The 13217-nt window shown below is 36.8% G+C and overlaps 3 protein-coding genes across 3 annotated transcripts; 1 reads left to right on the top strand and 2 right to left on the bottom strand.

The window, feature by feature from the left end:
* Positions 1 to 243: 243 nt before the first annotated feature.
* Positions 244 to 2994, bottom strand: LOC113756924 (DNA-3-methyladenine glycosylase-like). The gene is made up of 5 exons (XM_027300396.1): positions 2575 to 2994; positions 1585 to 1642; positions 1389 to 1472; positions 931 to 1072; positions 244 to 668 (listed from the first exon to the last, which is right to left on the bottom strand). The coding sequence occupies exons 1-5, from the start codon at positions 2963 to 2965 to the stop codon at positions 390 to 392; spliced, it is 954 nt and encodes a 317-aa protein (XP_027156197.1). The 5' UTR covers positions 2966 to 2994; the 3' UTR covers positions 244 to 389.
* Positions 2995 to 6973: 3979 nt separating this feature from the next.
* Positions 6974 to 10529, top strand: LOC113756922 (putative pentatricopeptide repeat-containing protein At1g13630). The gene is made up of 2 exons (XM_027300393.1): positions 6974 to 7451; positions 8476 to 10529. The coding sequence occupies exons 1-2, from the start codon at positions 7007 to 7009 to the stop codon at positions 10527 to 10529; spliced, it is 2499 nt and encodes an 832-aa protein (XP_027156194.1). The 5' UTR covers positions 6974 to 7006.
* Positions 10530 to 11913: 1384 nt separating this feature from the next.
* LOC113756923 (UDP-glycosyltransferase 89A2-like) lies at positions 11914 to 13213 on the bottom strand (the record flags this gene model as incomplete). Its single annotated transcript, XM_027300394.1, has 1 exon — positions 11914 to 13213. A coding segment is annotated over one exon (1125 nt), but the record flags the coding sequence as incomplete, so codon positions are not given.
* Between the last annotated feature and the right edge of the window lie 4 nt (positions 13214 to 13217).

Below are 13217 nucleotides of genomic sequence, written 5' to 3'. Positions count from 1 at the left end.
AGTTTGGTTCAAATACATCTCTAAGTTAAAGATTGGAATTTCTTCAGTTGCAACTTTCATCTTCGTATTTGGATTATGAATGATTAAATATGATCATAAACTTCAATCTAGGGAACGTGGTCGAGAAGGCATCCATCCCTGTCCTTGATATGATGACTTAGGAGCAATTGAAGCCAATCAAACTGACTCAAAATATAATCATACGTGTTAAATAGCTTCTTCTGTCAACAATCAGGAAGTGACTGGACTAAAACCATCATTGGATAAACCCCATGTGTTCTAGACATAAATTTACAAATAAATTATCCAACAAGAAAGCCATTGCTTGGAAATTTAAAAATTAAAAGAATTACAGCAACAATAATAATTTAAATCTGTGTGACTTAGTATTAAACATGCCTCCAAGGTCTTTCGGCAAGGTTTACGCATTCACTATATCTAAAACAATCAACAAGATGATCAATTGTCAATCCGGCAGCTTGCATGAATGAATGCACAATCACAGGTCCTACAAATCGAAATCCACGTTTGAGCAAGTCCTTGCTTATGGCCTCAGCTTTTGGACTCCTCAAGGGAACATTTCTGGGATGCTTGTATCTGTTGATTATTGGCTTGTAACTCACATAGTTCCACATGTAGCTGCTGAAAGATCCAAATTCTTTCACGATCTGGCAAATGCTCATTTGCAACAGCAGTATGAAATTAGCAAATTAATTTGGTTTTCGGATTAATATAGGATTAACCATCTATACACTAGCTTGCAGGATCGATTGAGTGTATACAGGCTGCGTATATGAAATTTAAAATTAATTGTCATGCATTCAAATTCGTCAGCGTATTGAAAATTAATCCATAATTAATATACAGTTATGGACTGGAACTGAATTACCCTTTTCTATTCCATATCGATTGGCAATGTACAAAACTTACTTTCAATATGCAATTGGCATTATCGACTATGCATCTAACTCTGCACTCAGCTAACATCAGTGCTTTGTTGGAGACTATGTCCGTAATCTCTTTTTCCCCCATTTTGGCCACATTGTTAGCATCAAATCCTGCAAAAACTTCCCTGCCAGTACAAACAGTTCCTCATCAGTACGAAAGCAAAGAAGAAAGAAATAAAAAAAAAACCTTGATTGAATTTCTCTTTGTTATGATAAAAGGAAATTAATTAAGGGCCCAAATGGTTGTTAATGACCCAAAAAAAAAAAATTGTACGTGTTACTCTAGCTTCCGTATACAATAATCCAATGAGTGTACACTCAAATCAAAGTATATATAAGCATTACATTTTCTAATGTACGATCAATTTTGACAAAGTGAAAGTATATATATTCGCGAGTATCGATCGATTGCTCCTCTTGAAATGCAAGCAAAACTTATACCTGAATAATTCTTTCCTTTTTAGAATTTCCGTCCAATTGAAATCCATCAGCATCCCGGATAATGCTAGCAGCTCGAAGAGTTGACTGTTGAATTCGTTCAACAAGAATAATTTTAGTCCTTGAATCCCATGATCAGCCATGCATGCATCAATCAACCTTTACAATTATCAAAAAAAAAAAGAATATCTGCACTTACTGGTCATCATAAACTGGAACTCCCCAGCATTCGTCATGAAATTGTACGTAAATATTATCTGCACATGAAGTTCATTTAGTCAAAAGGGTTATTGGTACTCACCTACTTCAGCAAGCCAAAATGTTAACGTTGTCTTCAAAAATATTGATAAAATGGTGAATTTTGGAATAGGGAGTGAATGATTAATTAAGTTCAGAGAAATTCATATTGGTAAACACATGAAAGCAACAGTATATCAACACTAATAAACATCGGCTTTTCTTGAGCAGCGAAGTGGTTGTAACAACTATACTATTCAATAACATATGCTGCATGAATCTGGCCAGTGACATTACTCAAATTAATTCAAATCTTTTTTTTTGGGAAAGCAAGTATAATAGTATTGTTTTTGATAATTCAATGTCTTCAGTTAACTGAGCACACGAATGATTCCACGTCCTACTCCAGCCGGCCAATATTGTTATAGTAATCAATCACTATAGCTATGTTAAACCTGATTTAGCAGTTGATTATTTTGGGTTGGAATTTAATTTTATTGCAAGCAGAAGAACCAACATGTACATATGCACATGAAAAGCATATATTCAGACTAAGGACAAATGATGTCCAGACTTTTCTTGTTAATTGATCCACCAAATTTTTGTAAGTTTAGTTTTGTGTTCGAGAATTTTTATCCTAGTTATCTGTTCCCTCAATTGAAGATGGTAGTCTCTCCGAATATAAAGCAGTGTGACGTGAGTGTAATATTTCCTATTCCACGGTGTGAAAAATCTTAATTATCTTCCATTCTTTTTTTTATTTGTTTGCAAATAGGAGATATTGAATTCAGGACCTTTTATTGACAATTTCAAATTATCTTCCATTCTTATTTGCAAGTGCAATCCTTCATTGTCTAGTAATACACGAATAGAAATTGTAAGCTTTCGCTTGGTTGAGAGAAATGAGAAAAAAAAAAGGTGAAATTTTTCAATGCATCAAATAATGCCTTACCACTATTTTTCGTAATCCAGTTGCACCTCCTAAACCCTTCTTCCCCAGGTTCTGTACAGGCCGCTTCAGTAGTAGGTTTTTGGAAAGTTTTGGCAACTGGGACCTCTCTTCTTTTAGGCGATTCAATAAGACGGAGTGCCAATGCAATCTTTTGATCCAGCTGAGATGAAGAATCCGCGAGGGAAGAATCATTTGAGTTTTGAGACAAGGATAATGATAACGAAGAAAGTGAAAGAGATGAGCAAGTCTTGTACAGCCCTATAGGGTACACTTTCTTCATGTGTTTCGATAAAAAACTAGCAGCACTTCTCTGCTTCTCATTTTCTTTAGAACTGCTGATATTTTTGTTAATCTTCTCCAGAGAATACCGTTTTGGATTTTGCTTGGACATGGTAGCTAGAGAAGAAATGAAGAAACGAAAGGAAGTGTATGCTTTGAATTTGGTAGAAACTTCAAAGATGGTTTAGCAGTTTATATGGAGAACAGGACCCGGAAGAAATAAATACAAAACAAAAGGTGGTTGGTGCTATGTGAGTTTCACTACAAGGCGCTCCTTTTGCTTCTTAGTTCTAAAGCAAAACCAATAAAACAACATCGGATTTGTAAAATATTATGCTTTGAAAGTGACACTACAATTTGAAAATAGCAGATGTAAACTATATATCTGTGTTGACCAAGGAAAAAAGAAAGGATCGAACTTCCTATAAGCATAATATATGTTGTTTCTTGATCAGTGATATTCATGTTTTAGGTTTTGAGATAAAGAGTAATATAGTTCAGCAGATATATGCCAAGTGAAAGTATCGACTGATTCGATGTTGTAGCTCTAAGCTGGATTTCAGAAGATATATAAAGGGAGTCAGCAAGATGAACTAAATTAGATTAAGGGAGGAAGGAATCTAATTGCAGAAACATAATTGTTGCAATAGATCCAATTATTTTGGACAACTGACCGAGAAGATGATTAGATCATTACTATTTACTAGTACTAAATTATTTTTACTTGTGTGAGTCAACACCAGAGGGCCTCTCCTACGTTTTAATCCTTGGATGGGCAAACTTGTTCTCTAAGACAATGATTAGAACAAAAAAGAAAGGGAGAATGGAGTATGAATATATATTTTTAGGTGATTATCATATATGCATGTCTGATCATGTCTAAAAGAACAGATGAACTATAGCTATAGCACTATCTTAACTATAGATTAGGATACATAGGTTCATGTTTTATTGGGGTGTTAGCATGTATTAACTCCTATTAGCCTTCCATATATACCTTCATCAATGCCTTTTTCATTGTATAATAATAAGAACAATTGTTGAAAGGAAAAGAAAAAGGAAAAACAAAAGCTTTGGTCTAAAGGAGTACTGATTATGGAAACATAGTGAATGTCTTTCATAAAATTACTTACTATCCAAAATGTAGTTAATTAAGGCAGACTCCGATTAGTGGTTGTAAACCAAGCTATGTAGGATGAATTGGGGGGTAGCCAATTACTATGTAGGATGAATCACCAGCATCAAGAATCACAATCAATGAAAAAAATTGTGGGGTAGCCAATTACTTACTACATATGTAGTCACTTTTCTTGTTTACCATTTCAGCAATTGCTAATCATAATTGTTAAAACCCTTCAAGTTTCAAAGCTTGCCACTACATCCCAATTATTCACGTCCCAATTTTAGTTGAAGCGTTTGTCTCATTGCAAGAAAAATGGGTCCGCATAATTCTTTATGCCTACTCATTTGCACTCAAGAAAACTCTTGAGGCAAACAGATCGCCAACATAGATAAAGATACAGCATCCATCGACCATTCTTTTCCTCATATATTAGACCTTATCTACAATTCTACTCCTTATGCTTCAACATCTTACGGCTGAGCTGAGGCCTTCTGAACAGGGTATCTCCCCATTCCTCATTCATGGGAAAAGGATGTTCATACCTTAATTAGTTGCTGAAAATCCAGCCCAACGTATAAAAAGAAATGTTGCTGACAATACATCCGAGCTTAATTAAGTACTGTTCACCAAATAAATTGCAACTTTTGACGTCCTATTAACATCATGCATGAATCCCTTAAGCCTACAATTTTGAACTCATGTGGAACGAAATATATATATAATCTAATTGACTCCAATTATTTTTTGATATTCTTTTCGCTAAAAACCTACAATAGTCAGTCATCCAGTTACCAAAGGAGCTGAAGTTGTTGGAGTGGTTTGGAAGGTCCGTTTTAAAGAGATTGGTGACCTTTTTGACCAAAAAAAATGTTAAGCGAGCAACTGGCGCAATTTTAAATAGTTTGATGACTTTTTTGGCCATTTACTCAATATATAATCTATGGAAGAGTTAGTTCTTTGTATGCAGGGCAGATTTAAGGTGGCGGCGCTGGGGGCCCCCTTTAAATTCTTATAATATTTATACAATTTTAATATAATTTTAAGTGTGTCCCCATTCTCCAAATTCCCTTTCCTCCTTTGTCCCCAATTTTCCCCCCACAACCGACGGTCACTCTTTCTTAATCCATCATTTACTTCCTTTGTCCCACTTCCCAATTTTCCTTTCTTTCATCATTTATTGCTCCTCCGGTTTCCCATTTTCCCCCAACAGAGCCACAAATCTATCCGCACCAAACTTTGCTCATAAGCACATCCCATCTGCCGTCCCACACTGAATTGGATATTCTAAGTTGGCTATTCTTGCACTTGACACTGAATTGGATACTTATATTAATGACTTGAAATATGCTAAGGAATTTCTCGATTTAAGAAAAATCTCTTATCTAGCTCAAAGGTTGGTGGAGACTAAGAGAGATATTGTGTATCCATTGGTTTATATGCTCTTAAAGTTGGCTTTGATTTTGCATGTTGCTACAGTTACAGTAGAAAGGGCTTTTTCAGCTATGAATATAGTGAAGACTCGGTTATGAAATAAAATAGGAGACACTTGGATGAATGATTGTTTAGTTACTTATATTGAGAAAAATATATTTCGTGAAGTTCAGAATGAAAAAGTCGTAAACCGTTATCAAAATATGAAAACTCGTCGTGAACAATTGTAAATAGTTTAGTTTGTTTTTGAAATAAAATTATTGTTATATTAATAATTTTGAGTTTGTCTTTTTATGTTTTTCATAGAATATACGTATCATTTGTGCCTGTTGGTGAAATTTTTTTTTTTTTTGCTTAAAAAACTAGAAAAAGAGCAGATAAAAAAATTTAGTGTATTTTTGCCCCCACTGAGATTTTGTATGTGTGATATATATGTGAATAACATATAGATACCTATTGGTATAAAACCACATTATTCTTATAAGCTTGATCATTGGGAAATGGCATTAATCTAATGTATTCAAACAAGTTTTGGGAGTGTGGTTTTGTAGGTTGGTATGACATGTTTTCTTCCGAAAACTTCATGAATCTTGTTCTTGTGCAACTCCTATAGCGCTAGATGAAATTCAAGTTTACAAAATTTTAATTCCAAAGCAAGTTCTCAAACGCAAAATTCTTTTGACAAAAAAAGAAAAGATGTCAATTTCACCATAAAAAGGGTTAATTCCACTTTGCCCCCCCAAACTTTGAACGATTACCCACTTCAGTCCCTAAACTTCAAAATAGGACACTTAAGTCCCTAAACTTATAAATACCTCCCACTTAAATCCCTAAACTTATAAAATGGGACACTTAAATCCCTAAACTCTTATAAAATGGGACATTTCGACCACCAACGGCATTCAGGATTTGTTAATAATTTTCCTTAAGTGGAAGGTATTTATAAGTTTAGGGACTTAAGTGTCCCATTTTGAAGTTTAGGGACTGAAGTGGGTAATCGTCCAAAGTTTGGGGGGACAAAGTAGAATTAACCCCCATAAAAAAGGTCTAGGTAGTTTATTTTCAATATGAAGTTCAACAACCATCTATAAATGCCAAATGTAGACCTTACTCTTCAACGCCAAACCTTTTTCACTCATATACATGTGCTTTCAAATCTTATAAATCGAAAAACTAATAAATTACTTTTTTTTAACGTGATATGGCATGACTAATTTATATATAAATATATCAATCACTGAACAAATCAAATCATTTCATATTGTTGTACACATATATGCACACACATGTAAGTATTTTAGATTTCATTACGACTTAGGATTGGTAAAAGACATGTTTTTCTCCCATATGAGCAAAAATTGAACATATTTAAGGTACTATTCCCAAATAAGTAAATGGGAGGGGGTAAATGAAAAGGTCCTTCAAAATAATTTGCAGAAAAATGAACCGAGCAAAAATTTAAAAAAAAAAAAATCAACAACGGTTTCCTTAAACCCTAGCAAATGAAAATCCCCCAAGTGCTCCCTCTTTCTTGCCTTCTAAAACCCCCGTCACTCCTCCTCCTCCTCCTCTTCCCAGGATGCTCCATTCCAATCCCTAATGCATCGCTTAATTCTCAAGCTTTCAAAAAAGCCACCAAAGTATTCCCTTACCTCCCTCTTCTTCTTCAGGCCCATATTCTCCTACGCCACCTTGGCCGCTGTTAACCATCTTGAAGTCCCGCCAAACGACGTCTCTTCAGCAATTTTCACCCGCCTCATTAACTTTAATTACGGGGACAAAAGGGGTTTTGCTAAACGTCTTGGCCGTGACCCAGAATTTAATACCTTAATCTCGGGCTTATCTGCACCGGAAGTTGATGGGATTCTTGAGAAATTGAGAATTAAGTACCCGGAAACTGCTTTGGATTTCTTTTTCCTGTTGAAGAACGAATATGATTTTAAGCATTCAAGAGATTCTTGTCTTTCTATTGCTCATGTTTTGGCCAGAAAAGAAAGGTTCAGAGCCTTGAAGTTACATTTGCTGCAAATGGTTCACCTAGAAGGTACAATTACAACCATGCAATTCATTTTTCTTAATGCATTGCTGTAAATTGGGAAAAAAATTTGCGTGGTAGACGCGCTTTTATCAGAATCTGTGGTAATTGTATTAGCTGAATGCAGTGATTTTTAGTTACTGTCCTATTGAATTATGTAAATGGTGGAGGATTTCAGATAAGCTGGTCCTTTTTTGGATATGTTGTTGTTAATGAAGTGATAAAGTTGATATTTTGACTTTATGAAGCAGAAAAAATCAGGGTTAAATTGGCTTTTGTCTTTGAAAATTTCTAGTATGATTAGTGAATAAGATTTTGAATATCTCTAGAAATAATAAAAATGGATAGATTGATAAGCAGTTGGGTTAAGTCAAAATGGAGTTGGGGCACATGCATGCTTATATTGTGCGTTTTTAGATGAAAAAATATTGAATGGCTTTAAAGTTAAAAATCTTTGCAATAAGCAAATCCGTATTATATTTCTTGGGATGTTTAATACTATTTACAGCCATATTGTTGTGAAAAGTTAGTTCTAGATAATTTTTGAAGCAAAAGTAACTTGTTAAACAAAGTTTAGCTCCCAATATTGCTTAGCCATGATTATCTTAGCAGTAAAAAGTTGTTGCTAAGTAGTTTGCGTGTTAGGAGATAAACATTCTACATTCATGGAACTTCAGATTCATTCACATTTAATTGAAAGTGGAAGTCAAAAGCATTTGTGGATAGAGCTCCATGTAAGTAACATCCTTCTTCTCCCCTCCACTATCGTCTCTCAACACTTGTGGTAGCTGAAAATATTAAATCATAATGTCATAGAAACATGGAATTCACTCTAACAGATTGTCTGTCCTTCCATTTCTGGTCGGATTATTTGTTTTGTGTTGTAGTGGAGCTATTTTATGTGTGCTTTTAGGAATCTCTAGTTGACATCTCAGAGCTGAATATTTCAATATTGATATCAGCTTCGAAAGCTAGAATATCTCTTTACTTTTTTCATTTTCTGTTTATATAGAGTTCTTGTGATTTCCGTTAGGCTCTGGCTCTGCACCTTCACTTTGTGAGCTGCTTTCCAATGGCTTCAGGGAATCAGATTTCAGTCATACGGTTTGGGATATGCTGGCTTTTGCTTACTCCAGATCTGGGATGGTGCATGATGCACTCTTTGTCCTTTTCAAGATGAAGGATTTGAATGTTCAGGCTTCCATCATGACATTAAATGGTTTATTGTACAATTTGAGGCTCACTGATGTAATGTGGGACATGTATGATGTGATAAAAGCCAGTGGGATTCGTCCTAGTAGCTATACAAATTCCATTATTATAGATGGTCTGTGCAGACAGTCCTTGGTTGAAGAAGCAGTTGCATTTATGCAAGAAGCAGAAAAGGAAGAATCTGGGCCTCGTATAGTTTGGTTGAACAATCTCATGACAGGTTTCTGTAAATTGGGTTTTGTGAATGTGGCAAAGTCATTCTTTTGTATCATGCATAAATGCGGTTTACTTCCTGACACCTACAGTTACAATATACTTATTAATGGATTATGTATAGCGGGTTCTATGGAGGAAGCACTAGAGTTTACAAGTGACATGGAGGAGCATGGATTGGAGCCTGATATAGTGACTTATAACACTCTTGCAAAAGGTTTTAGTCTCCTTGGGTTGATGAGTGGGGCATGGAAAGTTATTAGTTTAATGCTGTATAAAGGATTAAATCCGGATCTTATCACATACACTATACTGATTTGTGGGCATTGCCAGACAGGCAATATTAAAGAATGTTTCAAGTTGAGAGAAGAGATGCTTTCACGGGGTATGCAGTTAACCAATATCTCATATGGTGTTATGATTAGCTGCCTGTGTAAGAGGGGAAATGTTAATGAAGCTCTGTCTTTATTTGATGAGATGAAAACTATTGGTCTAGAAGCAGATGTTGTGATTTATTCTATTCTCATTCATGGCCTATGCAAGCAAGGTCGGCTTCACCACGCTATTCATTTATACAAGGAGATGTGCTTGGAGAGAGTCATGCCAAACCTTTTCACTCAGCGATCCATTCTGTTAGCTCTGTCTGAGAAATGGACCATAAAGGAGGCAAGGAGATACTTTGACACCCTGATGCATTGTGACTTATTGGAGGATATTGGTTTGTGTAACATTATGTTATATAGTTATGCAAAAGTAGGTTATATGGATGAGGCTATCCAGCTTTATCGTATGATCTTGGAGAAAGGAATTACACCAACTGTTGTCACATTCAATTCTCTAATATATGGTTTCTGCAAATCTAAACGACTAGCTGATGCTCGAATCTGGTTGAATGCTATTGAGACTCATGGTTTGGTGCCAAGTGCTGTAACTTACACCACTCTTATGAATGCATTCTGTGAGGAACGGGATGTGCAAGCTATGTTTGAATTGCTCAAGGAAATGGAAGCAAGGGCTATAGAGCCTACTCATGTTACTTATACAGTGGTCATAAAAGGGCTCTGCAGACAAAGAAAGGTGAAAGAAGCTGTTGGAGTACTCCAGGACATGTTTGCTAAGGGAGTCTCTCCTGATGAAATATCATACAACATCATCATTCAGAGCTTATGTAAAACCCAGGATATGAAAAGAGCATTCCAGTTACATGATGAAATGTTGCTGCGCAATCTTCAGCCTAATCATGTCACATATAATATTCTCATTAATGGTTTGTGTGTTCGTGGGAACTTGAAGGATGCTGAAAAGCTGTTGGCTTCTCTTCAAGATCAAAAAGTCAGACTGACAAAGGTTGCTTATACCACATTGATAAAAGCACTTTGTGCAAAAGGTAATGTACATAAAGCAATAGTGTTGTTCCATCAAATGGTAGAAATGGGTTATCAGGTCTCAGTCAGAGATTGTAGTGCTGTGGTCAATAGACTTTGCAAAAGACATCTGATAAGTGATGCAAAAGCCTTCCTTCGTCTGATCTTGCAGTGTGGCATTGCCCTTGATCAACAAATTTGCTCAGTGATGCTCAATAATTTATACCGAATTCATGATAGAGATACCATGTTTCAGTTATTTGCTTTAATGGTCAAATGTGGCTTCGATCCTGGTTGAACCCGTGAGAGATGGTGATTAAGTTCATTGTTCACAAGGATGAGGTTCTGCCCCGTGAAATTTTTGCTAAGGACTTGGCATCTGCACCTGCCTTCCCCCAACAAAATAGAAAGTAAATCAGTATTTTAAGAAGGAAAAGAAGAAAATGACCTTTTTCCATATGTTCCCTTATATGATTACAGGTGAACATTCAGTGCCAACCTGTGGTTGGGTGCCGGTGGTGGCAAACTAGCAAAGACAAATTCTTTTGTCGGCAGACTCTTCATGGGTTTTTACTAAATGCAAGTACGTTTGCTCATGTGTTTCTTGATGTTTGTTGCTTGATACAATCAGTTTGGATAACTAGATACTAACATTTTTGTAGTGCTCTTTCTTTTTTAGGAGGTATACAGTTTTTTATTTTTTTGAAAATTAATTTGATTCCCTTGAGAATCATAGGCTGTTTCTTTGTTGAACACTTACTGATTTCTTCCTTCCCCTCTTTTTCGGTGCCGGAACATTTACTTGGATATTTATAGTAGTCCTCTGTTCTCAAGTTAGTACGTTTCATCTTTTTGACATGGCATAAGGTAAACATCAGTTGCTTTCTACGTCACCTACTTATGTGTGGCTGCATAGGTTCTTTTCCTCTTGTTATTTGTACCTGGTCTTTCCTGTTTGCGAAATCATTGATAACAGTGCTCATGTTTGTGATTGTGGTGATCGCTCTGTTCTCATTGTAGTAATGACATTCCGCATATAATGTCCAGGAGCCTGGAGGATTTGAAAATTAGACCAGTTGGCTTTTTGCATCATGTTAAAGTTGGTCTTGAAGGAAACTTCACCGAATCTTTCTTGGCACAAAGGTCAGATTTAGTATTCTGATATTATACTTTTTGTGCTGAGGAGTCAGTTCTGGGCAACTTATCTCATGCTTGTCTTCCTGTCTATGTTCAGGTGCAGCAAGAAACTATTTCTCGTGTTGTTTCTGGCGAAGTGATTGTTTATAACGCATGTGTTATCGCAGCATTAGCATATGAACAGAGCATTTTCATTGGCTGGTGGAAAGTGCAATCCAGTGTTTGTGTATGACTATTTTGATTGTCAATTGTGCAGATCTCGCAGAATGTTCATGCGTCAAGAAAACTATTTACTTTCAGATGATTAATCTTGTACTCATTGCTGCTACTCTGTACACTAGCGAGTAGATGCATGCCACCAAATTTGCACATATGGCACGCATTCATGCCTATTAGTGTATACACCGCCATGTATGTAATAAGATTGATCCCTTTTACCCTGAAACAGATATGGTCAAAATTTAAGCAGCTCTACAATGATCAATAGCTATGCCATTCAGGCCTACCAGCAGTATGTGCTTGCATGTCTGGTTCATTATCTTACCTATGTTGTCAACTTGAAAGATTTTTCATACAATCAAATTAACTTTCATTACAAGTACATATTAGATTGTCTGAAATTTTAAAAACGATTTAAGTTACAACTCGCAGCAACACCATAAGAGAACTTGAAAGCAAATTGATTAAATAGTGTACCTCGCCATTCCATTCTTCGTCCCCTCACTTCAATTGGGCCAGTTCCCTCAAGAGCCCATCAATATCTTTCATGGAACTCCCACCAATATTAACAGCTTCCAAGGCCTTATTTCTCAACTGCTTTGCCATTTCCATCCCAATTGTGTCCCCCCTCATGGACTCGCCAATCGTTTTAGCTAAAACAGTTGGATCGGGTACTGTCTCAGGACCCTCACAAACTCGAACCCCAGCTCCAATGTAGTCAACTAACAATCTTTCGTTCAAAAACTGGTCAGCTTCCATAGGCCAGCCCAATATCATTACTCCGGCCTCTATTGCTTCCAACATCGAGTTCATACCACAATGACACAAGAACCCACCTACGGCTGGATGATTCAATATAACTACCTGCGGAGCCCAACCTCTCACAACTAGCCCTCTCCCGGAGACTCGATCCTCGAAGCCATCAGGAACCGATTCATATCCCTCTTCTACTTGTTGAGCTGTTAACTGCTTAACAACCCAAATGAAACGGACTCCGCTGCCTTGAAGCCCAATTGCCAAAGCCTCCATCTGGGCCTTCTTGAGAAACGTCTGGCTCCCAAAAGAAACATAAAGAACTGACCCATCAGGCCAACCATCAAGCCATTGCAAGGTGCTACTCCGCCCATCAGCCGACTGCAGATTCACATCTCCCCGGCCCACCTTCTCAGGGACACCAATCTGATTCAGCGGCCCAATTGCAAAAACGCGCCCATGGCCCATTTTCTTCTTCCACCATTCCAAATATTCACCCTCTAACGCATCAAAAGTATTAAAAACAGCTCCCCAACTCTTACTATTTGCAACAATAGACCACCTTGCAACCAAAGAATCCTGATCCGAGGAATTATCCCTACATCGTCGGAAAAGCGAAGGAAGATGGTCCCAGACAAAACTAGGAGACCTGGGTAAATCCGAAAAATTTACCACACTCATAGAACTAGTAATAGACTCAAAATTAAGCCACAGATGTCGCAAAACCGCCATAGAAAATGCCCCACATGGGTAAAAAACAATTCTAGGAATCCCAATTTGATGGGCTAAATTTTCAGTCCAGCCAAGGAAGAAATCAGAGATGAGGACCACAGGAGGGCTGGGGTGGGACTTAAACCACTGGATGATTTGGTCATGG

This window comes from Coffea eugenioides, unplaced genomic scaffold, assembly GCF_003713205.1.
Source record: "Coffea eugenioides isolate CCC68of unplaced genomic scaffold, Ceug_1.0 ScVebR1_2562;HRSCAF=3613, whole genome shotgun sequence".
NCBI lineage: Eukaryota > Viridiplantae > Streptophyta > Magnoliopsida > Gentianales > Rubiaceae > Coffea > Coffea eugenioides.
The sequence above is the reverse complement of the archived record's forward strand: the minus strand, read 5'-3'. Positions and strand labels throughout refer to the sequence as shown.